At 34.9% G+C, this 26,248-nt stretch overlaps 1 protein-coding gene across 5 annotated transcripts in view; it reads left to right on the top strand.

Annotated features, from left to right (window-relative positions):
- NLGN4X (neuroligin 4 X-linked) overlaps positions 1-26,248 on the top strand; it is a 277,033-nt gene that overhangs the window by 242,854 nt on the left and 7,931 nt on the right. For all 5 annotated transcript variants that reach the window (XM_086880154.1, XM_086880153.1, XM_086880155.1 and 2 more), the window contains 2 exons: positions 20,908-21,093; positions 23,013-23,802. In XM_086880154.1, the coding sequence (XP_086736280.1) occupies positions 20,908-21,093; positions 23,013-23,802 (976 nt within the window). The remainder of the gene's footprint in view (positions 1-20,907; positions 21,094-23,012; positions 23,803-26,248) is intronic.

Here is a 26,248-nt window from a genome sequence, read left to right on the forward strand (position 1 = left end):
CTGCCAGTCCTTTGGCTGTATTGTCCAGTGCAAGAGTTTGTAAGAGCTCTGAAGATCCTGTATAAAACTCATTGTATAAATTCTACATTTATAACTGCAGATGCTCATGCAGCAGTTGTGTATTTTCACTCTACCATCCACTTCAGAAATTTTAAGCATCTAGAAGTTATCCCTTGCAGCACAGAAGAACTAAAACAAAGCCTAATAACTCTTATCCTATCTAAAAAAAATCAGCAGAGCTGTCATTAGGCAGTCTCCATTGACTGACTACAAGAAAAAGCTAGATGATAAGATTGAGCAAGGTTCTTAACCTTAGTAGAGTTAGATGAAGAGGAATCCTATTCTTCAAATCTTTGCTGAAGTCTCTGAGTTTGGTTAAGCTCTTATAATACCTTAATACCTTTGTTTGAGCTTAGGTAGACACATAATTTTCATCACTCTGAGCACTTTGAGGCCCACTGTAGAGAAGAAAATTCAGCTCTGTGTCCTCATTGCTTGCTGCTCTGTGTGTGCTCAGACAGTATCATAAAAAAAGCCATAAGCAGAAAAGGACGGTAAAAATCTGAAAAAAATGACAATTGAAGACATAACATTTCTAAGCTACTTTTCACTTTCTATGTTAAAAATACTGGAAATAAAACAAAAATTACTTCTCAAAATGACTGGGAACACATCATAACTATATTCAAAGTTTGAACTGACTCATTGTTCAACATTCAAGGCAAGAAATGATTTTTCCAGTCTTTATGGGGCTTTGAACTTACACTGACATTTTGATGCATGGTGTTTAGCTTTTTTGATTCCTGTGTCTTCTGTTGATGGCTGAAGAGACATTTAAAGTATTTAGTACTCTACATAATGCCATAGAACAGTCTGTTAAAGCTCTAATGTCATCTTTTAATGGAATACTCCTGTGCTAATAATAGGATAACTCTTTATTGATGGATAATTCTATGTAGTCCCTGTTCATATTACTAGTACTAATGGTCCATAATTTTTTTATTCAAAGTTTTAAATGAAACTGATTTGTTTTAAGGATGTTTATCCTGAATGAAAACTACTGCATCTGTTATTTTGTTTATTTTATCCAAGCCTTCTGGAGTCAAAGGGCATCTTTGTAGAGACTTACATGGGTGTGGGATTTATGCTGTTGAAGAGAACCCTTTCAGTAAGCCTTGAGAGAATGGGGCTCACTTCCAAAGATCTGCAGACTTAGGCTTGACCTTGGGTTTACTCACAAAAGGATATAATGATCCAAAGTTCAGTTTTGTTGTGTTGCAGAGTTATGTCTCATTGCTTTTTATGTAATAGAGGGATGATTACAGTTTCTCTCACAAATTGCTCAACTTATCTGTCTGAAGTCTAGGGATGCAATTTAAACCAGGTAAGTATTAATATTAATGGCTGCTATTTTTGAAATCCCTATTCAGGTACTGCCTAATCCTTTAAGAAGCAAGATCTCTTTCAGTTCTCAATAAAAAGCTATTCACAGAGAGGGTTTCCTAGATCATTTTAGTAATACTCAGAAACTAGCCTTTCATGGGAATAACTAGTAGGGAGAGTGAGAGATGTGAAAAAACACACATGAAAGGCTACTAAAAGCTGTACAGTGACAGTGCCTATTGCCTCAAAGTCCAGTTTATAGTATCCCCTCTATTCTTTATTTCTGTATCCTTTTGAGAGCAAAAACAAATGAAATCATGATGGCTAAAATTTTACATTTTATAATTTAAGTGGTGCTTTAATACTGCTGTGGAGGAGGGGACATTCTTCCATGTTCTCCCCTTTGCCTATAATTCAGATCTGGACTATAAATAATTTATTGTTGTTTACCACTCATGAGGAGCAGTTTTACAAGAATTTCCTTGGAATTTTGAGGGATATAGTCCTCATCTATAATGGGATCTGTACAAAACCCTCAATGTGTTGTTAATAATTTTTTTTTGAATGATTTATTTATAGTTCTTGGCAGAGTTTTCTTCCAAACTGTTGATTTTATACTAACCTTCCCATTGACTCTCTTCTATTTTGAGCTGATCATGGCAACTTAGTAAATCACAAATGTCTTTTATGTCAAATGCAAAATATATCTTATGTAAGAGATAATACATACATACATATATATATATTTCTGAATTCTTCATTGTTATATATGATTGCAGTATTTCTTTGGAATTTTCTTATAATGCTAGCATTACTTTTTATGAGCTTTGGGTCATTTTCTCAGGAATAATTGTCCTTCTTTAATTCCTGTGATCTCATTTATTTACCTGTGAAATGTTACAGACTGGCAAGGTTTACTCTGAAAAGAATGTTGTGTTGTGGTGCTTCTCATGAGTGCTGATATATTTGGTTACTGCTGGAAGAGCCATTTGTTAACCCTTCTTTGGTTTGATAAACAGGCTGCCATTTGGAGGAGATGTTCTTCCTGTAATATAGATGTGATTACAAATGGCAAAGACAGTTTCATTTCATTTAGCTTTAGACTAATCAGGGAAATAAGTAATGGAAAAAAATCTTGTCTAGTGAAAAGTGCAACGCACTCTGGTATTTTCAGATAAAACCTGTTTTGCTCACAGATGGTAAACATTAAATTTGCAGCTACTGGATTTTGCATTTGAGAAATGGCTCCTCCAGGACATGCAGGCTGATTTTGCAAACATTTAAGAATATGAGGAGGAGTCATTGATTTCAGAAGACCTAATCATATGTGCAAAGCACTCCTTCTCCATAAGTATTTGTAAGACTGGAATTAAAGCAGGTTTTCTGCCTTAAAACAAACAAACAAACAAGCAAGCAAAGAAAGCTCTTGTAGTTCTTTTAAGCTAAAAAGGTGAAGGTAATCCTTTGTTTCATCATTTTATTTTGTTTCACATAGGAGTAAGTCACCAATGAATCTGTTATTTGTTTTGTGCTCTGTTTTAATTTCTTTGCATTCTTGTGACAATGTCCTTTTCACAAACATTGTGAGGCATTTAAAAGTAGACAAAATCAAGTAAGCTCCACTATGAACTGCCCAGCTTAAAAGTTGTGATAGATTAATCTGTGCTGTTGTCTTGAAATTAATTAACCAGACACTGAAACTGCTGGTTAAAAATTAATTATTTTTCCTCTGTTCTTCATTCCATGACATGTCTCTACATCCCTTGGTTTCTTGAAAGGGTTGAAATCTAGTTTAACATATAGGTTTGAAACATTTTTTTTCAGCAATTTACATTTGTAGTCTAGCTATCTTTATAATTGTGCCTTGCTTAAATTTAATTATTATTTTTTTATTTTTATATTTTAAGTTCTTTTTCTCAAAAGATCTACTAGCAAAGGGTAAATTTCTGTGTAAAATATTTTGGTTTGCCTCAGTGGCAGGAGGAACATATAAATATGAACATGCATAGCATATCAATAATGTATTTATTAATTCTGGTATATTCATGGCTCAGCAGTAACATAGAATGTGTTACAGTATTTCTATTAATAAAAAATACTGATTTGAAAGGAATATGGACATCTATCCCCCTCACCCAATCACCCTGAAATGTGTTAAACACCTAGCATATTATTTTTTCTCTTTATTTCTCAGAACATGATTCATGTTTTATAAAAATTGAGTCATCATTAGAAGAGAGTAATCCTCAGCTACACTTATGGTAACCCATGATCCCTGTAAAAGCACCAGGAAAACTGGGTTAGATGTAGTATTCATTCAGAGGAAATCATAGGCAAAGCTAGTATCTTTGTTATGAAACCTAAAATTTTCCTTCTAGAAGGAATAAAAGGGTTTTTTTGTTGCTGTAATGAAAAGGCAGCATCTCTCAGAGGTCTTGAGAGAAGCACAATTTCTTACAGACCTGTTGATTTGGTGACATAATGTAAGGCACCTGAGCTGCCATCCTAAACAAGGACAAGATTAATGGATAAACTATTCCATTTTGTTGTACAGGTGATTAGAAGTTGCCATCACTGTTTTGTTACAGACCAACATCAGTACCCATTCACAATATTGTGATCATCTGCCTCTGTTTTTGGAAGTTAAACTGAATACATTCCTGTGGCTGGCCTCTGGTATAATGAATAGTAGAAGGCAAGGAAAATTTGGTCAGGAAAAATATATCTTAAAAATGAAATAGTTGCATATTAATAGAAAAATGTAATGGAAAGAATTATTTCTTGTAAGAAAAGAAGTTTCCATCTATGTATGAAATTGAAATACTTAATGAAAGGGTCAAATCTGATGAGGGATTTCTTATTCTATAACTTCGTTTAGTGGTGCCAATCTAATTCTTGGTCTTAGGATATTCCCCAGTGACTGATGCTGGTGAGTTCATAGTTAGCTATACCATTCAGTAGTTCTTCATAGAGGTTTATATGTAAATATGTAATTGTTAATGGGTCCGCAGTAATTTAAAATTAGTAGTTCCATGGTCCTAGACTAGAATATTAACTTTACTTACCTCCTTTATTGGTGGATTGAAAGATAATCTGTGTGTTTTGAAAATGTGATACTATAGTCATAACTTCTTCAAAGTTGCCCTTCAGTAGGCAGAGGTGTGTTTTTTGAAATAAAATAATTCCTCACATAAATTTTATGCTGCTAGATCTGTTCTTAGAAGGGTTGTATCAACATCATTAAAGTATCAACAGTACTTGCTCTTTTGAAGAAAACTTCCATGTTTATATCTTATTTGCATTTGTCTCAGTTTAGCTTACTTTTTCTTGTTTTTGAGACTTTTCCTTGCCAAGTAGGTGAGTTTTTGTGATCATAAAGGTATTTTTACATTGCAGTTAAGTTCTACCTCAGTCTTTTTGCAAAACCTCAGCAGACTTGGATTCCAGAATCTACAGAATGGTATTTCATTGTATATGTATGCCTTAAAAGTAATAGATACTGGTTATCCTTAAGATTAAAGAGATACCCAGAGATCTAACTCAACTCTCTATGCTGACAATATTTGAAGCTAAGAGAGATGAATCCTATTGGGTTTTTTTTTATTCTCCTAAGATCCTGCATTTTTTGGCTCATCCTTCTTTCACACTGTTAATCTCTTAAAATAAAAACCTCAGAATGGATTACAGTGTTCTTCATAGGGATGAAGTCATCTCTCTTCTTTTAAACCAATTCCTCCTTAAATGTCCAAAGATAGCATCAGTTCATCACACTGGAACCTTCTCTTCAGTTGCTCTAAAAAAATACCCAGTCCCCTGGGGCTTTTCTAGTCATTGATTTGTAGGTTACTGACCACTGTCCTGTCACAGTCAAGTACATTACAAAGCTATGGCTTCCATTCCATGCTCCTGTATAAATCTATACTTTGCTCTGGATAAGGAGGTTTTATATGAAGGAAAAAGAGCAGAATACTTAGTGTATTTGTAGCTTGCTGCCTGGGTGTTTTATCCCCTTTGGATCATCTGCAAGATTTATCTTCTGTGATTTTTCTATTTACTTTCATTGATGAAAACATTTGCTTTGCAACATGCTGAATTAGAACTGGGAGCCATATTCTTCTTTATTCTATTATTAATTCTTAAAGTGATTTTCTCTGTGTCTTGAGTTTTCAGTTTCTCGACTACAGTTTCTTCATTTGCAAAATAAGGATAATTGTATTTTCTTACTTTCAGAGGCAAGGCACCTATAAAGTACCATGACATGAAACAAAACCAAAGCCAAACAAATGAAAAATAAAGAAACAACCAACCAATCAACCAAACAACAAATCAAACAAAAAACCCCAAAACAATGGGAAGAGATAAGAGGTGAAGAGAAGACAGGGGGAAGTGAGATAAAAGCAATCCTATCACATAAATTGCTTTGTAGACTTACAGTCAGCAGAGGCTAATTTGACTAGAGAGCATTTATACACGACTGTATGTCTCTGCCACACCTTTCCATCAGTTCCTTTTCCAGAAGAGCAAAGCAGTAAGGATTCATGCACTTGTACTTATTGTAACCTTAATTATCTGAGCAATAACAGAAGAAACACTGACAGAGACTTCTGGTTTTAGATAAAATCCCTTTATATTAATCTCTCTCAAAAAAAAAACAAAACAACAAACTGTCTTTTTAACCCAATTTCACACAATCCATTTCACTTGATATGAAATGAGTCTTAGGTTCTAAAATTTGGTATAAACAGATTTTTTTTTTTTACATACAATTTAGGAAGTTAGAAAGTTGTGAGCCTGGATGTACAAGACCACTTGACACTTTCAGCTTTCTATCCCTCTGTGTAGCTCAAAATTTCTGTTAAATGGAATGGATATGACCAAAGTTTAAGACACTAGAAACAATAATAATGGTGCATTAATAAGGAAGCAAAAATTCTCAAATCATCCTATGAAAATGAAGAGTCTATCTATCCTCTCAATGTAATAAAGACTGTGGCTATTGAGATTTATGCTTTTTAGGGGGTATTTTGAATATGTATGTGGGTTTCTGTATTTGTATATGTGTATGGTAAATATTTCAGAACAAGCAAACATTAACAATATGCTGAACTTCTATCCAGGAGGTTGGGTATTTTCCTGATTTCTGCTCTTCATGCTCTGATGCTGTGCTTGGTATCAAACTACACAGAAAATATATCTGCACTGATGTTATGTCCCTAAAGCTCTTTCTCAGGAGGATATTGACATGATTAAAATGTTGGATAAAAATAGAGGAAAAAAAATTAAAAACTGTGAATGGGCTGAATGACCCACTTAGAAACATATTTGGTGACCTGCCATGAAATAGTTAGGAAATGAAAAAGGCACCATAAAAAATCCTGCATCCTGTTGGGAGCCCTGATATCTTCAGTAAGAATATTGGTACAAAGACTTGTTGTCACAAATGGACAAATAGTGCTTGTGAGTCATTGCTTTGATTCCAAAGTAGCACGCAAACAAAATTGTCTCTATTCATAATGCAACAAATTCAGAAAATGGTGGCAAACAACTCACCAGCTTACATAAAAGAACACTATCCAGTCTACGTTAAAAGTTTCATTAATTGTTAGATAAAATACCAATTGCCACTACCTGTTTTACTTCTATTCATGTATTCTGTGTATATTTGCATTTGCATTGGAAAAGCAAAGCCCTCTGTATATTACAAAGTGTGTGGATCTAAAAAAAAAAATTCTATAGTTCACAGTGCTGGAAATCCTTTCTGGAGAATTTAATTTAGATGTTTGTAGAGATGTTGGGATGTGCATTTGATAGCACTGCCTATTAGTTACTTGTGTTTGATCAGATGTTCAACGCAAACACTATCTCCATGGTCCTTGGGGATGCCTGACTTCATAGTTAGGATCTATTCTACAAAACTAAAGTGTTTATTAGTAAGGCAGTCAGTGGAGAAAGATAGGCAGCTCTGGAGATCATAGGAAAGCCTGACTTTTCTTAGTCAAGTTTTTCCTAATTAAGACAAAGCAACCATCCTACAGGAAGCAGACACTGCTGGGAGCCTTCCCCTTAGGAACTAGTAAGGATTTCATTCAGGAGCAGGCAGTATGAAGAAACAGCTAATTCTCATCTTATCTTGATAGTATTCATACAAGATGTAGAAACATTTTACAAACTTACTCAGGCCCAAAAGAGATATTCTAATTGAGGATAGAATTTATCTTTCTGGTGAACTGGGCTGACTTCAGACAGGCTAGAAAAATCATGGGGCCATAAGATAAAAAGGCAAAAAGAAGCTGTATGCATGAATAACTGAAAACTATAAGAGAAGAGAAAATAATTAGAACTGAGCAAATTATTTTATTTTAGTTTAGTTTAGTTTATTTTAATTTAGTTTCATTTGCATTATTCTTTAAATTCCCATAGGAAACAAAACAACAAACCAAAACTGTGTGACAGCCCAGTCACAGTGTAGATCCTACAACCTTCTCTCATTTAGCAATTTTTCTTACATTTCCTTTTATAGAAATAAATATCACTGAGTGGATTGAAATGTTTGATAAAAGACAGATTTGTATTTTTGAGTTTGTACTTAATGAACACTAAATACATGCACACACATGTATGCTTGTGTATTTATATGTGTATCAAAATTCATCTGGAACTAATACATGGATGAACATAGGGCAAAAAAAGTGCAGTTCAAATTAAAAAGAAGAGATGGAATTAAATTTTTTTGCATAATAACCGTAATTTATGAAGTTCTGCAAACATATGTGAAATAATGTCTTAATCTATTAATTTTTACTTTGTGATGACCATTTTAAATAAGAACAGATTTGGAGAAACAGTATTTTTTTTAAATTATAAATTTTAATTTGGAAAATACAACTTTAAATAATCATATGAGTTGCATAAATGCAAGATGCAAGATGCTTTGCATCATATTTACATCCAAATAAAAGAGACCAGTAAGTAAAGCTAGAAATGTTGATTGCCATAGTTTATTTTCTTCTTTGTGCCAACAATATACTGAATGGGCACAATAATCCTTTTAAGAAACAGCTGGTGAAATGCTTTGAATGTAACAGAAAAACCATAAAATCCTGCTGGAGTTGTAGGCATCTTCAGTAAGAATGTTTTTATTGTCACAAGCAATATTAACAAAAAAGGGCAAATGAGGTTGAAGAAAATACTAGAATAAAGAATTATTTTCGTTTGTGATTGCTTTGTTTGTTCATGTGTATTAGTTATATAAAGTAGCCTTCTGATCTGTATCTAGGCAACACAAAATTACTCCATTTTAATAGTAAGGCATGAATGTAAATAATCATTTTTATAAGCACATACTGTAGAAGAAATAAATTACTCGTTTACCCTTCTGTAAAAAGTAAAGAGAAACAAAAATTGCATTTTTGAGTAAAGGGTCAGCAATAACTAGATTTACTAAAAGCTTTCAACAAAGTACAGGCTTAAATGTGAAAACTTACCTTAATTTTGTCTCTAATGATGTCGCTCGAATAAACTTTGGTACGCAGTCAGCCTCACTTTTGCTTTTCCTCTTTGGGAGGAATAATTTCATTCATATCAATGCTTTACCTAGACAGATGGAAAACAGTAAATTCTGGGGATCCAGATATGAAAATTAATTCCTAGTGCTTTTTCCTCCCTCTCAGTTTATTTAATACTTCACAGAATTGTATTGTACTTCTTGTCAGTATTCTTTAGAAGCAGGATAGAATGAAAACAACAAAAAATGTTGTGTCTGGTCATTCCTAGATATTCTTCTTTCTGCTGAACATTAATCTAGGGACACAAAGCAGGCAGCAGAAGTGCTTTTAATGTGGTTAATGTTTTTTTGGTTTTTTTTTCACTAACTCTCAGAGGACTGAGAGTCTTAATTTTAGGATTATGTTCTTGAATACCTGATAATAGGGAGAAATATGAAGTATGAAGATGTAGAAACATCTAAAGAGCTTAGCCAAAACTGCAGAATGTGAATTCCTAGCCCTCAGAACTGGTTTCTAAAGAAACAATTATTTCTATTACATTCACTTGTTGAAAATAACAAATAGAAAATTATTGGGTTTATAATACTATTTTGAAACATTCAAAACATGAATATTTAGCAGTGTCTGACTTTTTTTTTTTTCTCCACAACATCTGTTTCATAACCAGAATAATTCAGGATGAAAACAACAGTCTATATACTCAGCATTTACATTTCACAAAATAAGATACATGTGTGGAAATCCAGAAACAATTTGGTCTTTTCTGTATTTAATACATCTTTTAGAACTGTCTCTCTTAATCTTTTGCTATGCTAATGAATTTGAAAGAATCCGAATCATTCTAGGAAATAAATATTTTTGGCTTTATAAACAAATTAAATCAAAGCTTTTCAGGATTCTCAGATATATCTGCTACGAATAATCATTCCAGAAGATCTGTCTTTTTCTCACTGGAGTAACCAAAACAAAGGCTGGATACAGTCATATTACCAGTTCATAAATTTCATCCATATTTTCTTTTGCTGCAGATTGATTTCTTTCTTCAACATCTATGCCTTCTATTGCTGGTTGATAATTATCATACTCTTACAACAACTTGGCTAGAATTTGAGACCTGAAACCTCTTAGCTTTGCTTCTTTTGTAGAGGATCTCAGTTGCCTTCAAACACATTGAGCATTATTTGTAGTAGTAATTAGCAAAGACACACAATTTTTAGTAGTGATATATTGAGTGCAGGTGAATCGAGAGTTTGCTGCTCTAGTGCATGTCAGGTAATGCCAAGAGAGCTGGACTGAATCCACAGGAATAAGAGTCAAGTGGGAGATTCTGATTGTATGTTTCATTTTCTTTAAAGAAGGGGTAGTACAAATTAGCGAATAATGTGAACTGCTGACACAACCTTGCTCAGGACTGACAGACAGCAGCAGTTTTTCCAGCCATCCCTCTAACCTGCACTGCTTCCCAGGTGGGAATCTCTGTAATTTCCATCTTTCTTGTACTTCCTTTAGGGAGTAGTAACTGATCACCTTCTTCCCTGCACCTTGCTGGGTTGGAAGACCCGTCTGACACCGTTCTGTGGGTGCCTCCCTTGCACCCCTTCTGGCACTTACCAGGAGGAGCTGAGGTGGGGCTTGTAGTGCCCTTAAAGATTTTTGCTATTAAACTCTTCGTGTCTTGTGAAGAGTGATTACTTAGTGGCTGATCAGAGCAAGACTGTGACTCAGTATTTTAATTTGGCTTCTAGAAAAGGTGATGGGTTTTGGTTTTTAATTTCTCTCCCGCCACTATCTATAATTAAAGATATTCTGAAAACTAATCTTCCTTTACAAAACTTTGCAAAAATTCATGTCTCTGTCTGAGAGGCCAAATTATTGGTAATGTTGTGAATGTGTTCTAGCAACTGATTAAGGACTGAGTTACTTTGCTTTTTGAGTACGACAGCAGTGAGCATTGGGGAGATGAGGTGGAGGGTCTCCACAAAAATCACATCTGACACTTGGGAATTGTCGCTTCATCATTTCCAGTGGTCTCTCAGAAATCACAAAAACTTAATCTATCTTGAGAAAAAATTAAGAGCTAGAGCATAATTTGGAGACACTTAGAAGTCCCAAAAACTATTCTAAAGACAATTCTAGCTTAGTCTCTCTACTTAAGTATTCTTTATTGAAGTTTTTTCACATGGTCTGCAAATCACTACATGGATTTGTAAACATAAACTATGTAATAACTGAAACCATCATTATTAGCTGAAAAAAGGAAGCGTATCCTGAGGTTCATAAGAAAACCAAAACAAATAAAAAGATGAATAATAATTTATTACTGTTAATCTTTATAATGATTTTGTGCAATAAAACATATATTATCAACCAGACAAGCACAGAAGGAAGCATCAAAACCCAAACCCAAGAATAAATATATTAGTGAGGAAAATCCCACATTACCTGGAGCATTAAATTAAACAAATCTAATCATCATTTCCTTTTCTAAATTATGAATACAATAATTGAAAATCTAATTCCTCCCTAAGGCCCATAAGTAATTGTATTAGGAAGCCGTTTTATACCACTTAAGGAAGTTTGTGTGATGCCCATGAAATGGTAGCTATTGTACCACAAACTCAGCTAAGAGCAAGTGACCTGATAAAATGTCCAAAATTTAAATGTTGGTTCTTTCATCTTATTTTAAAGGACAAGTTTTAACTCCCACATTATTACAACTTTTAAAATCAAATTACATCCCCAATGACATGAATAATAACATACATAGAGAAAAATACTGCCAGATAATAAAAAGTGAGCAATGAGTTGGACAGTCTTCCATCAGGATGACATTTCATAGAATAGTTGTCATTTCCACCTGCTAATTTATTTTAATGGTTATATTTTTACTAATGCATTATATTTTTATGCTTGTGATTTATGTATATATATAGTATCACTGAGCCTAACTGAATGCCTTGCAAAATCTTCCAGTGACTAAGAACTGAAAAGTCAAACCTAATTCATCAGATTTTGACCAAAACTGGTAAAATATAGAAATAATATTTCACCTGTTATGGTAATGTTGTAGGACAAGACTGATTATGACCTTCCAAATTTATTCAGAGCTTTATAGAAAACATATGATATAATGTGCGAAAACAATCAAGCAACTGCATGTTTTTGTTGATTGAAGCATACCATATCATTATCTTCAATGTTTTTTTTCCAAGTTGAAGGAATATCTCAGATTGCAAAAAAAAACTATCTCTTTTATGACTCCCCTGTATCAAAGTCTTCTGGCAAACATCGTAGTTATAGATTATGTTTCTCTAGAGTTAGAGTAGTCAAAGTATACTTTAAAATATTCTGATCTCTTTAAATGTTTGAATCACTGAGGCTATGAAAGCAATAAAAAGGGGGTTATATAAAGCTGAGAAGAGGAAGCAACACAACCCAGTGAAGTAACTCATTATGTCTTGCAACAGAAAACTGTGCATAAGAGGGTGAGAATTGTCCGTGGAACAGAAGCAAGTGAGACTCCTGCTAATGATCACTTGTTAAGCACCACCCTTTTCACTGTGGTCAGTCCTTGCAGAAGTCTGCTATCTGAAATCACAATTCCTTTTCTAACTGATTCATAATGTCTGGCAACCTAGTAGGCATGTAGTTTTTGCTAATGATGCATTTTTGCATTTTCCTGCTTTTTTCACCCCTCCTGGAATACTCTGCCCAGCTCTGGGGCTTCTAGCCTAAGGAGAACGTGGATCTGTCTGAACAAGTCCAGAGGGCCATGAAGATGATTGGAGAGCTGGAGTAACTCTCCTATAAAGACAAAAGAAAGCTGAGAGAGTTAAAGTTACTCAGCCTGCACAGGTGAGGGCTCTAAGACCTTGTAGTAGCCTTTCAGTACCTGAAGGGACTACAAGAAACCTAGACAGGAGCTTTCACAAGGTGTAGTGATAGAGCAGGGGGTAATGGCTTTAAACTGGAAGACGAGAGATCAGGAAGAAATTCTCTGCTGTGAGTGTGCTGAAGCACTGGAGCAAAGTAAGCCCAGTGTTTGCCCTGAAAAGCTGTGGATGCCCCATCCCTAAAAGTGTTCCAGGCCATGTTGGATATGGCCAGGTTAAACAGCCTAGTCTAATGGGTGCCCATGGTAGGTAGGGGGTTAGAAATTTTATTTCTCTTAAAACTAACATTGTATAAAAGCAACAAAATATGTTGGGCAACTTCTTTTCTTAAGTACTGAAGAAAAAAAACTTATTTTCTTAAATACCAAGGAAAAATACTTCATGAAGTTCTTAACATTAACATTGTAACCCCTTTCTTTCTCATTTTCACAGTGGCTTGTAAGCACTTGTGTTTTGACACCAGTATATTAATGCAATAATACTGTCAAGTTGGTCAATTGGTGTTTTTCCTACCAAGAAAAAATTACAGCTAGTATACCATAACCCTTTTATTTCAAAGATTCTAACCTTTTGAAGCTGATAATTAAAGATAAAAATCCCCATGCTGTTTTTAAAGCTGGTGCTTGCCCTTTATGTCATGCAGGTTAACGTTCCTGATGTTTTTAGGGGTAAACTTAATGCCTTTTTATGTCTTTAAAATTTGTAATATTTTTGTGTCTTGTTTCTCTATTAGGGATATACAGCTACAAATGTTGTCTCTTCATCATAATATTGATTGTTTAATTGAAAAGAATCAAAAGTATGTTAATTTAGTCTTAGTTTCATGTGAACTTCATCTATATTTTATAATGAAAATAATAAAGTAATTTCTAGCTTTCATGGTCCTACAGCACATCTCTTATGGATGAGACAGGCACTTCTACAAAGTGACCAGATGCTTTTGGTGCCTTTTTCCCAAGCTGGAAATGAAACTTGAGATAGTTCTAGTAAGGTGGTAATATAAAAGGGGATCTTTGTTTGAAGGTCTTCAGGGGCAGTTATGGAAAGATGCCCACAAAAGCCCACCCCTCTCAGGGGTGAGTACAGATTTATAGGTTTTAGGAAATTAGCATAATTGATAAAAGCACCAATGAGGAGGACAAGTGCTGATGCAATTCCCCCTCAGGCCAAGCCCCTTTTCTGGAGTCCCCCCTTTGGCACCAGCTGTGCTTTGCCCATTAGAACGAATCTCTTGGGGTTGTTCTTGGCCTTGGTTCCCAGGAAGAACCGAGATAGCGCTGGGGCCTTGCACCTCCCGGGGCTTGGAGCTCTGGAATTTGTTTTGTCTTTCTGCTTAGGGAAAGGCCATGGAAAAGCACTGGGAAACTTGTTACTAATACAATAGGTGACAGAGTTACAAGTATATGTGTGGAGAATAAAAAGAACATATAAAAGAAAAAAAGGCAAAACCCAAAAGGCATCACTTTAGAAGTGGAGATTGTGCCATAGCTGTGGAATAATGTACTGGGACCAGCTGGGATGGAATTTAGTTTCTTCAGAGCAGCCCATATGATGTTGTTTTTTGTCTATACTAACATAGTGTTGATAACAGACTGATATTGTGGCTGTTGCTGCACTGTGCTTACACAGGAACAAGGCTCTTTATTTTTCCCATTCTACCTCAGAGACAATAAGTTGGAGGTTGACATGAGTTTGGGAGGATGAACAAGAACCAGGACAGCTGACCCACACTGAGCAAAGAGATGTCTCATTCTGTATCATTGCACTCAGAGGACACAGTGTGAGAGGAAGAAGTGGGGTTGGTTTGACTTCCAAGTAGCTGTTGTTCAGACTGGAAAGTATTCACGCTACTTTTGGGAGGTGTCAAATGCTGTCCTTTCCTTTAAGTTTTGGTTTGGTTTTTTTGGTTTTTTTTCTGTTTCTTTCACTGATTTTGCTTTTTCTGGTGTTTGTTTTTTGTATTTCCTCATCCAAGAAGAAAGTGTGTAACCGCATTACTGTTTCATAGTAATACTTATGTCACAATTTTCATGTTAAGTGCCTTTGGACTTGACAATATAGATCAGTGATTATGAAATATTTTCAAATCATAGGCTGATGATGCCCGATATTTATTAGTTTCCCCTCCAATACACACACTTTTGTTTTTTCCTTGCAAAAACATTCCCAGAACAATGAATTGATTTTAGGTTGGTCAATTTTGCTGTTAATCAGGCTTTTAATAATGTAGTCAACAGTAATTTTTTTTATTGAACCTCCTGTTTTCTTGATTTTATATTAATTAATGGCAGGTTTAACTTGTGAATATTTGTTTAAGTGGTAAGTGAGAAGACAGTATGTGAGTGTTCTGAAATATTTGATGCTGTCATCATCATTTACTATATTTTAAAAAAATCTACATTCTTAATGATTGGCAAAAGCTTCTTCAGTGACACTTCCTATAAAATTATGTGCTACTCATCATGAATAATAAGAATATAAATGAATGGTGTGAATATCTTAAATCTTTAATATTTTAGAAAACATTCACTGGCCTAACCTCATCGCACAAGAGCTTCAGAGCATTTTGCAATGCACAAGGAAAATTTAAGAGCAGTTTAAGTTTCATGTACTAATTTCAATTAAATTCCTTAAAAACATTTCATTGTAGAATATCATAGTTGCTTGACTGAAGGAAACTGTTGATCTCCCTGGTGTTTTGATAAATTTATGTTTAGAAGCTTTTCACTGTTAAAAAATATGCATAAAAGTAGGTTTTAAATCTTGTTAAAATGTATCCTTTTATCTTCTCTCATTCTTTTACTGTTAAGTGTTCTTATACACATTTATTATCCAGGACATTTTCAAAAGACTTTTATATATTTAAGATTAGATGTTTTCCTAAATTGCAAAAAAACAGATTTTAGGTTTCAGTACTGAATCAATATAGAAAGAAATAATAGTATTCTCACTTCACCATCTCTGACCTATTCTTTTGTACTGCATGTAGTAATGAGATGTTCTTTCTAAACAAGCAGATTTATGTTTTGCCTTCCCAATAGAAGTAATTGAAAAGAATCCATCAAGGCATCAGAAGATACTGTTTTGTTAAGCCCAAGCTAGAAAATTGAATTAGAAGCACCCCTGTCCTTTATATTTTAACATAATCTATGAACTCATATGAAAACTGTAAGCTGAATTATCTTCACTGTTTGCTTCTCTTCACTTACCATAACCTGAGTTAAAGTTTAAATGAGTGTTATTTGCAGCTGGATAGGGAAAATAGCCATAGCATGCAGAAATTCCTTTTTGTAACCACTGCTTCAGAATCACACACTATCCTACTTCTTAAGTTCCTGAATGCTAAAACATTTGTTTTGGCAGAGCACCTGCAAATTTCAAACAAATTTGCAGCTGGAGGAAAGACATTCTTGTTCTGTTTTCAAGATGAAGGAGTATCTGTGTAACATTATTTCTGCACAGACCCATACATAGCTAGTCAGCAGTCCTCTCATTTGTTTCAGTCTGCAGGTAGAAATCTCAGGTGAAGCCATGATGCTTACTCAGCTTTGCATAGGGCAGCCATGCTGCAGGAGTTTGGGGCTTTTTTCTGCTAAACCTGTGCCAAGGACACCATCACTCTATCTTGCATCCCACCAGCTTTTCCATAATGTTCACATTGTACTGTTAGTAGACATAGAGTCAAAACAAAAAAGGAATATATAGTTAGGTTGTTTCCAATCAAGCTATCAACCAGCCAAACATCCTCTCTCCAAATACTCTTGGGAATGTTTAGGGAAGGACAAGCATAGGACAAACATATGATAATACCTTCTAATGCTTCTCTGTTCTCCAACTATTTATATTTCAGGGTCTTCCTGAACCGACTGTAGTCTCTGTTCTCAGTAATTCTCACTTAATTTCACTTTGCATGGGAACAGGTCTGCTTTTACAGTAGTAAATATGATAGGTACAGACAAAATCTATTAGAAAATGTGAAGGCTCTGCTGTATACTTGCCATTTTCTCTTTGCTCTGAAAAGCACTCTCTTTTGCTACTCTGATACTTCACAAATGTAAACAAAAAGACATGACTGTACTCTGAAGCACAGTCTCAAGTATCTAATTTATATTGCTTATGTCACAGTTGTGATCAGTTGCTGTACAAATCAATCTTTGTACATCACGTCACAAACTGCAGCAGGCTATTCAGGCTTGGACAGCAATCATGAAAAGTCATAAAGATAAAAGAAATGTGAACTCAGAAAATGCTGCAGAGGCTTAAAAAAGAGGATTTAAATGGATCAAAATGCACTTGTTTGTTGATTTTGTACAGATTTCTTGGTGATTGATTTCTTCTTGTGACATCTTGGCTGTTTAATATATCTTACTGAGTTTGGCATTATTTCTTGTGTGAGGGCTATGTCTCAGAAGTTAAACATTTTATTTTTAAGTAAACCTGTGAAGGGCAGAGGATGAAGAAAAAGTAATTAATTTAAAAAGGAAAGTATGTTTCATTTCAAGATATACTTTTAGAATTGATTGTAGTAGCTAGTAAAATGCATTGTAGAATCAAGTTTATTTTTTCATTATTTATCTTCTCCCTTCTTAAATAGAATAAAAATAAAATAAAACTGATTGAATTTATGATTTTATTTAAATCTGAAAGTCAGTGCAGTTTACCAGTAACAAAATTTATTTCTAAGTTTTGATACTATTTTGAGCCAGTAATATAATACCAGCTTTCACACATCAAGGCAACCTCACCTGTTTCCACTGGGAAACACAGCTTGGGGGTTAGAAGGGAGGGAGAGAGAGAGGAAAAGGCACAAAGCAGTGGAGTAACATTCAGAGTTGAAATTTAGTCTTTCAACCAGCTATCAAATTGATTTGATATTCATTAGGCCCAAGGGGCCAAAATATGAAGATAAAGAATGGACTTTTCCTGCAGTGATGTAATATTGGGTATTACTGTGCGCAAAATGTCAAAGGAAATTTGTGTAATTTATTTCTTAAAAATAATTTTAAAAAATGAGAAAGAAGGTCATGTAAATTTAAAAAATCAAAATTGTTACAAGATTGCAGTTATCTTGGTGATTTTATTTATCTTTAAGGGTGAAGTTGTAGTTCTCAGATGATAATTTATGATCTTTAACATAATGGTGTTTAGGGGGTTTTCTCCATTGCCTTTATTTCTTCCTAAATGTGTATGTTACATTTAAGTTCTGTGATTGGGAAAATATGATTTTGATCCTGACCATGTTCACACTAGTGTTTTAATTCAGATCAAGAGTGTATTTCCACAGAAAACCTCAGTGCTGTCACCACTCCTGGCACATTGTTTCATATAGCAGAAAGTTTCTTGCAGGTTACACCGTTCCAGGTGAGCCTCAGCTGGAGGATATCCTGCCCCTTTTGCACTATGTCCATGAGAAGTCATTCATTCATCCCATGGACCAGACAATAGCTTGGTCATGGCAGAAGAAATTACATGAAATGTGTACGGTGGACAGGCGGTGTAGGTGGTCTCTTTAGACTGACTCGTGAAGGTCTGCCAGCTGTACTAGTGTAGAGATGGCCTCCAACCACTGCAGAAGAATGGAGCTGAACAGAAGTAAACTCTTTGGGTGGATTTTATGGATATTTTTCTCTTCTGCTTGTCCCTGTGGGTCTCTGCATAATGTTTTAGTAGTAAAGGGGAAATATCACCACTAGTATGTTGGGGTTTAGTATCTCAGTAAGATTATCTGTAGCATATGGGAAAACCAACCCATAAAGATAGAACTAAGGATTTATTTTTGTCTAAGTAGAATCTAAAGGACCCTTGCATATAGCTTCGTGTCTTCACTGCATTATCAAAACAGTGCAAGGGACAGACAGTATGAAACTTTTGACTACATGCATTTTCAAAGGTTGTAGAAAATGAAAATTCACAGCAATTTCCTTTTTCTCCTTGATTATTGCTATCTAGTAGTTTAAAACTAAATATTTTTTCTTGAATGCTTTCCTTCATAGAGTCAGAGTAAAATAAAAAAGTTATTTCAGGAACTTCAGTTTAAAGAAGCAGTTATTTCTCTTCACCAAAGTAATACAGAAAAAACCAAAAAACTCTAAGTGTTGTGTAACTATAAATAATAGTTACTATTTGCCTGAATTTCTTCAAATGGCTTTGAAGAAATATTTTGATCTGGTACTCAGAGCATAAAAAACAATATCCTCATCAAGAAAAGACAGATTTATCAGTTCAGTTTGTGTAATGTGGGGCTAACTCTTTGAGATGGTGATTAGTTTTTAAATTGAGAAATTTTTTTCTTGCAATTAATGAGAATCAGCCGACAACTGTGAAAACAAATACCAAAAACCAAAACAATACATAACAAACCCCTCCCCCCCGTAAAAAACACACCCTTCATCTGTTGAACATTAGATATTCATTGACTGCAGTTTTATCCAGTTCACCTTTTAGTACATTTGGTAAGAATTCAAAATTATGAAGTTCAAACAGCTTTAGTTTGATGCTTCTAGTAGAACTAAAGAAGGTTTAGGCTCTGAATATTAATTACCATCCTCCTTTAGAGGTTACAACACTCTCTTTATCCAATGAACATCATAATTTTTATTGAATAAAGCCTTAATTATAGATTATTGTAGAATATTGCAGTGAGCTGCAGCAACAAAGCCAGCAAGTGGGTTATTCTTTGACAGGCTTAAAAAGACAATAAAGGCATGTGAAAAAAAGAGAAAAAAAACATCTATTAAAAAAATAAATTGAGACTATTATGGGTTAGTAGTTTGTTTATTTTTTTTCCATTTGTATAGAAGAGAAAGAAAAGGTTACTGCCATTCTTATGACTGTGCCAGACTTTCATTTCAAACTGCACCAGACCATACATCTCCTCAGTCCTGGGTCCCCCTCCTAGCAAATTTTTCTGAACTGATATTTAGCTGGAAAGAACCTGCCAAGCAATGTCCTTGTTTTGTCTTTGACAGCTGTCACTGGTGCCTAAATGTCCATCTGAAAACTTCCATATGCTGTAAGGTATTTCTAATTGACTTCTGACTTCACAGTTGTCTAACAGGAAAAGGTCTGTGGGAGTTAAAGAGAGGGCTATAATATCAACTTATTAAGTTAATATTATAAATATATATATATATATATATATATATTAACTATAAATATTCCTGGTGATAAGACCAACGTCTCAATGTGGTAATTTGGACCTAACACAACGTCTTAACTGTGAGGGATATGCAGCAGGGACAACTGCAATGTTTCACCTTAGCTGGTTTCAAAAAACTGAAATTAATCTCAGTCTTAATCTTACGGTCATTTTGTTCTCAGCTGCAAGACAAGCAGCAAACATGCCATGCTTTTTTTCTAGAATCTGATAACCACGGTACAGGAACAAAAAAGAATAGCACAGGTTTTCCTGCAATTTCCAAAGAGAAAGACAAGACCTGATTTGTTCAGATAAAATCTCCCCACCAAAGGCTATATTGCCATGGATTTACCAGCTATCTTCCTAGTAAATATCCTCTGTGAAAATGAAGTGTAATTTTTTTTTCCTAGGCTTTTTCATGTTCCTTTTACTATTTACTTCAGCCTTCTTTTTTCTCTTTCTGAGTACAGTTATCCATATCACAAGTACAAAAATTTTAAAGGCTATGTACTTCGGGACAATTTTGGTAAGAAGTATTTAAATGAATGTGTTAGCGATTGTTGTTCTCAGTCATAGACTGGCTATGCCCAGAAATGATTTCCTAAGATTTTGTACCCAACTCATATCCAGTTATAAAATGTTAAAAATCTTTCTTATGTATTGTTGCATTGTTAAAGAAATCTTTCAAAAATAAGAAATCTTTCTTATGTATTGTTGCATTGTTAAAGAAATCTTTCAAAAAGGAAATAGTGATTCTTCATGAACGGGACCTCTGAAGTAGGGAAAAACAAACTCAAGTTAAACAGTACACAGAATGAGTTTCTCTGCTTCAGCTGGAGACATTTTACTAGGACTGTGACCTTTAAAAAGAAGAAAAAAAAAATAAAAGCACTGAAGATGAAAAGATGGGAAAATGTGTGGTGAATATGTAGATACCCTGTAGCTAACTGTATCTGGTGAACTAAAATTATGGGGTTTTGCCTTATAGGTTTTTTAAGTACTGGGGACCAAGCTGCAAAAGGCAATTATGGATTGCTTGACCAAATCCAAGCTTTACGTTGGATTGAAGAAAACATTGGATCTTTTGGAGGAGACCCGAAGAGAGTTACTATTTTTGGATCTGGGGCAGGAGCTTCCTGTGTCAGTCTCCTGACACTTTCCCACTATTCAGAAGGTAACAATCCTCTAGGCAAAATACTTTTTTCCTTTTTTATTTTTAAATAATGTTTAAAACATAGTGAAATTGCCAAATGAGGTAGACTGAATTAGAATTACTTGAGGTCTGTAATTTTTGTAAAATACCTACTAGGTAGAATTCTGGATTTATATTAGTCAACATAAATACATTTATTAGGAAAACTAAATGCTAGTACAGCATAAATCTCATTCAACAAATGCCATGGGCAATATACTTTTTCTAGCTTTATCAACAGATTCCACTGGCTCTTCTATCAAAGAATTTGCCCTAATTAAAATGGAAAAGAGCAATGACCTTTTTGATTTTTTTGTACACTCTTGGCTGTACTTCCAATGTTTCCTTACTTAATAAAAACACAACAAAGCCTTATAAAAAACTGTATTTAACTCCCCACAAGTACTGTATGATCCCACACAGTGTTCTTAAGATTTTGGTAAGTGAGCTGTGGGATTTCTACCCTCAACACCTCACCCTCCAAATAAACCCAAACCCAAACTCCAAGAATGTACAGCAACAGTACAGAACTATAAATATTCCTGGTGATAAGACCAAATCTCCAAAGACTTTATAAAAGACAACACCAAAATATCTATTGTATTTATTAATCCATGCCATTTCTGTCACATCAAAACAGACAGAAATTTGTAACATATAAGCCATAGCCAGAAGTTATAGCAGGGAGGCTGGGAAACATACCTAATTTTGATATACATAGAATTATGCTTGACAATTGAGTCTATTGATACAAATAAAATGTCACTGAATAACTGTTGAGCAAGCCATTCCAAAATCAAGCAGATGGAACCATGAAAAACTGAAGTGATCAAATAATTGAGATTTTGTAGTATGTGCATTCAGTAATGATCTTCAAAGGTATATCAAAAAAAACCAACTACATGCTTTTGTAGCTGTTACTGTCTTTCTCATTTTGAGAACTTGACGGTAGAAAACATGTGCAGAAGACACCCAAGTATTTCAGTTTAAATATAAAATAGGCCATTTTAGTGGTCTTACCAAAACAGATGGGGCAGATTCACCAGCAAGCTTCCCTTGCCTTTCAGTGCTTTAAAGCAAAGCTCTTCAGACTAGGTTTTTGTTTCTCTTTATATTAGTGTACATGGAACAACATGAAAGAAACATTGAATATCATTTTACTCTCTTGCAAAACAAAACATATTAAAACATATTTTAATTCAACATATAGGCAGGGTTACACACAGACACACACACACACACAGACACACACACACAAGATTCAACATATAGGCAGTGCTAACATACACACACAATAACAATTGAAAAAAATTAAATAGTAAATAAAAACTATCAGAGTAGAAGATTCAAATGTATGAAATTGCTTTTAACATAGCAGGTTTTTTCAAGTTAGTATGACGCATGGCTTTTCTGAAGGAAATGAGAACGTGTAATTTTCATTTGACCTTTAAACTACTGAAAGGCGTATTTATGAGCGTCATTTACATGGCAAAGAGCATATGATTGCTTTTAGCTGCCAGTCCTTCAAAGAAATCTTCACAGGACTACAAATGTGGTAAAGCCAGAGGACTTCCATCAAAGACACAAGAAAACTGCAGTACAGGAATGAGCTTTGTTCTTGAAACAGTAACCTGAAACCTTCATGCTTTATGTGTGTGAGCATCAAGAACAGCAGAGGTTTTAATTAGTAGCCTATTCTACATAGCATAAAAAGGGAGCACTGAGTAGGACCTATAGAAATTTATTCAAAATTTCATTGTATGCATTCTTTAGGGATTCTATAATCAAAGCTTTGTCTCCTTACTAAGAAATACCTTTCATTTTTTAATATATATATATATATCTATAATTTTTTTTAAAATTTCTAATTGGATCTGTATTTAAACAATTTGCACCTGCAGGTTTGTTCCAAAAGGCAATCATACAGAGTGGAACAGCCCTGTCCAGCTGGGCAGTGAACTATCAGCCTGCCAAGTACACTCGGATATTGGCAGATAAAGTGGGCTGCGACATGCTGGATACCACTGATTTGGTTGAATGCCTGCGGAATAAGAATTACAAAGAACTCATTCAACAGACTATCACTCCAGCCACGTACCACATTGCCTTTGGGCCTGTGATAGATGGAGACGTGATTCCAGATGACCCTCAGATTCTAATGGAGCAAGGGGAATTCCTTAACTATGATATAATGCTGGGTGTGAATCAAGGGGAAGGTTTAAAATTTGTGGATGGAATTGTAGACAATGAAGATGGTGTTTCTCCCAATGATTTTGACTTTTCTGTCTCCAATTTTGTGGACAATCTGTATGGATATCCAGAAGGGAAGGACACACTGCGAGAGACCATTAAATTCATGTACACTGACTGGGCAGACAAAGAAAACCCTGAAACGAGACGGAAGACGCTGGTTGCTCTTTTCACAGACCACCAGTGGGTTGCTCCAGCTGTTGCCACGGCTGACCTGCATGCCCAGTATGGATCTCCAACATATTTCTATGCATTTTATCACCACTGCCAAAGTGAAATGAAACCCAGCTGGGCTGATTCAGCTCATGGTGATGAAGTCCCTTATGTGTTTGGGATTCCTATGATTGGTCCCACAGAACTGTTCAACTGCAACTTTTCCAAGAATGATGTCATGCTCAGTGCAGTGGTTATGACATACTGGACTAACTTTGCCAAAACTGGGTAAGTGTGACCCCTAGCATTCATTTTGTTGATAGCATACTTCTAAAATTGTCAGGATCTCATTCCAATGGCCTCAAAATCTGATTTTGAAGTAGTAGTATAGAAATATTTGTGTTAAGATAGGAGGTAATTGAAGCTTACTCATATTTAATAGATTTTTAATTAGTGTGTTCCCTCAAACTATTTTCTTTCAGTAGTTCAATGAGAATAATAACACACTGTATTTTTGGTTCAAAAAATAGGACAATTACTAAGACAAAAAGCATGTCTCAGAGAAAAGGTGGTTCACTAAGATACTGAAAAATCAGAGGCAACATGTCTCCTACTTGAAGAAGGAACTGTCAGGCAGATAGCACTTATCTGGTATAAAAGAAAGGAAGTTCTTGTTTTTCAGCGACCTTCACAGGGATGAGGAGTCAGGGAGGAATTAGAACAGAAAGGCAGACACTGGAAAATTTTTTCCCTCTGAGGGCTATAATGGCAATAATAAGTACTTGACTGGAATGAAGAAGAGACTCAGATATAAATTTTACTTTGAGAAGGTTAAAAAATTACATTAATTCTGCTTACGAAACAAAACAAAGACATCAATATTTTGCTGAAATAGAGCTGTAAACATCAAGGAAACAACCCTCAAAGCAGCCTAATCTGCGAGCAATATTAATAAATTCTGTTCTCTTCCTATAACATTCCTTTAAAGAGTATTGCAGTGTTTTACTTCAGCGGCAAGGGCTTTTTTTGTTAACCTTGAGTCTTCAGTACTGAATTAAAACAAAGATACTTGTGGCACAGAGGGGCTGTAAATCATTCCACTGAATGTTTAATGGCAGGATTGGGCTCTGGAAACTGCAGCTTTACTGCACTGCAGTGAATGGTGTGCAGCTATATAAGAAAAACTCAGATGCCTATTGTGAAGCACTCAGAGGCTTTAGCTGCCCTTGTAGCCTTCCATGAATCTAAATGACATTCAGGAGAGAGAGATTTTGCAGTCTTAACAAGCACCTCAAGCATAAATTGAGTAAAACCCAATCAAATGCTTCAGGTCAATTTACAAGGAAAAAAAAATCTTTTGTTGCACTGCATATCAGACAAACAGGTAGAACAGCATGCAGAAATCCTGGAGTTCAGCAACAAAGGTGAATGAACTTTGTAAATATTTAGATGTATTTGGCAACAAGAAGTCATCAGTACTAAGATGGGCAAAATTCGTGATAAAATCTTGGTTTATGGACGGACCATGCTGCTCGATGGCTGTACCACATGCTCAGAGATGATGATACCATCAGTTTGTTGTAATTTTGGTCGATGAAATGCCATGTATACATAGAGGATTTCCGATCCTTACAAATATATCTCATTGAAATTATTATAGAAATGCAAGATCTCTGTGGTCTCACTCTTGCTTACAATTACTTTATGACTGTTCCCTGCAGACTAAAAAGTTGTATTTAAGCAGTTTTTAAGGCTGACAGGAACTTCTCACAGTCACAGCTGCAACCATTACTCATAATTTCAAGCACATTCCAGCTGTTGCTGCTTGAAAACTAATTTCAGCAGGCTATACCCAGTTCTCTGGTTATAAAGCCATTGTCATATTATGCCTAAAGGCAAAATCAGGTACTTTGGGAGAGACATTAGTAATTTGGGAAACTTTCCTGTTGCTGATGAGACAGGACTGGGGTATATATTCTATTACAGACTCAGTCCCTCGCAGGCAGTCTGAAAGATATGTCATTAGAAATGACCTCTAGCTGTAAAATTTCAGTTTTCAAAGGAAAGGAAAAGAGCAACAAAATATATATTACCTTGATGGGGTCTTTTCTTTGTTTGGGTGAACAACGATTAATTGTTCTGAATAGTACAAGAGAATACTTGGAGGCAAATAATATTTTAAGATTACATTTGTTCTGCACCTCTAGTTCCTGAAACAGAAAGACAAAAGTTGTAGCACCTCAAGCCTAGAGCAATGGGACCTCTGGGGTAACTGATCTCTACTCTGCTCATTCACTTGCAATCTGGAATCTCTGTACCCACTCAGGTCCTTCAATTCTCAAGATGTGTGATACAGTTCAAGACTGAATTGCTGGAGGCTCTGCTTTTTTTTTTTTTCCCCTCCTTATTTTTTATTGATCATTTCCCATCCTTATTATGATAGAACTTGTCTTGCTTTGTGTTTGTACCCATGGCAACACATAAAAAATATTTTAACTGAAAGATTTTATTATTTGGCATTTCCCTGTAGGTAAGCTTTGAACATTAAAACTGCAGATATATTTATTTATTTTTAATGTGTTTGAGACTTCTCCAATCTCTATGACTCTCACACAGAGGCTGCATCCAGGTACTTATTGAATAATTATGGCTCAGGTGGTGCATCATTCAGATGGACTTTGTTAGGCTTTTAATGACAGGCCATCCGTTGCTAAAAAAGACATTGTTTAATGGG

The sequence above is a fragment of the Cyanistes caeruleus genome, chromosome 3, assembly GCF_971803275.1.
Source record: "Cyanistes caeruleus chromosome 3, bCyaCae1.hap1.1, whole genome shotgun sequence".
Taxonomy (NCBI): domain Eukaryota; kingdom Metazoa; phylum Chordata; class Aves; order Passeriformes; family Paridae; genus Cyanistes; species Cyanistes caeruleus.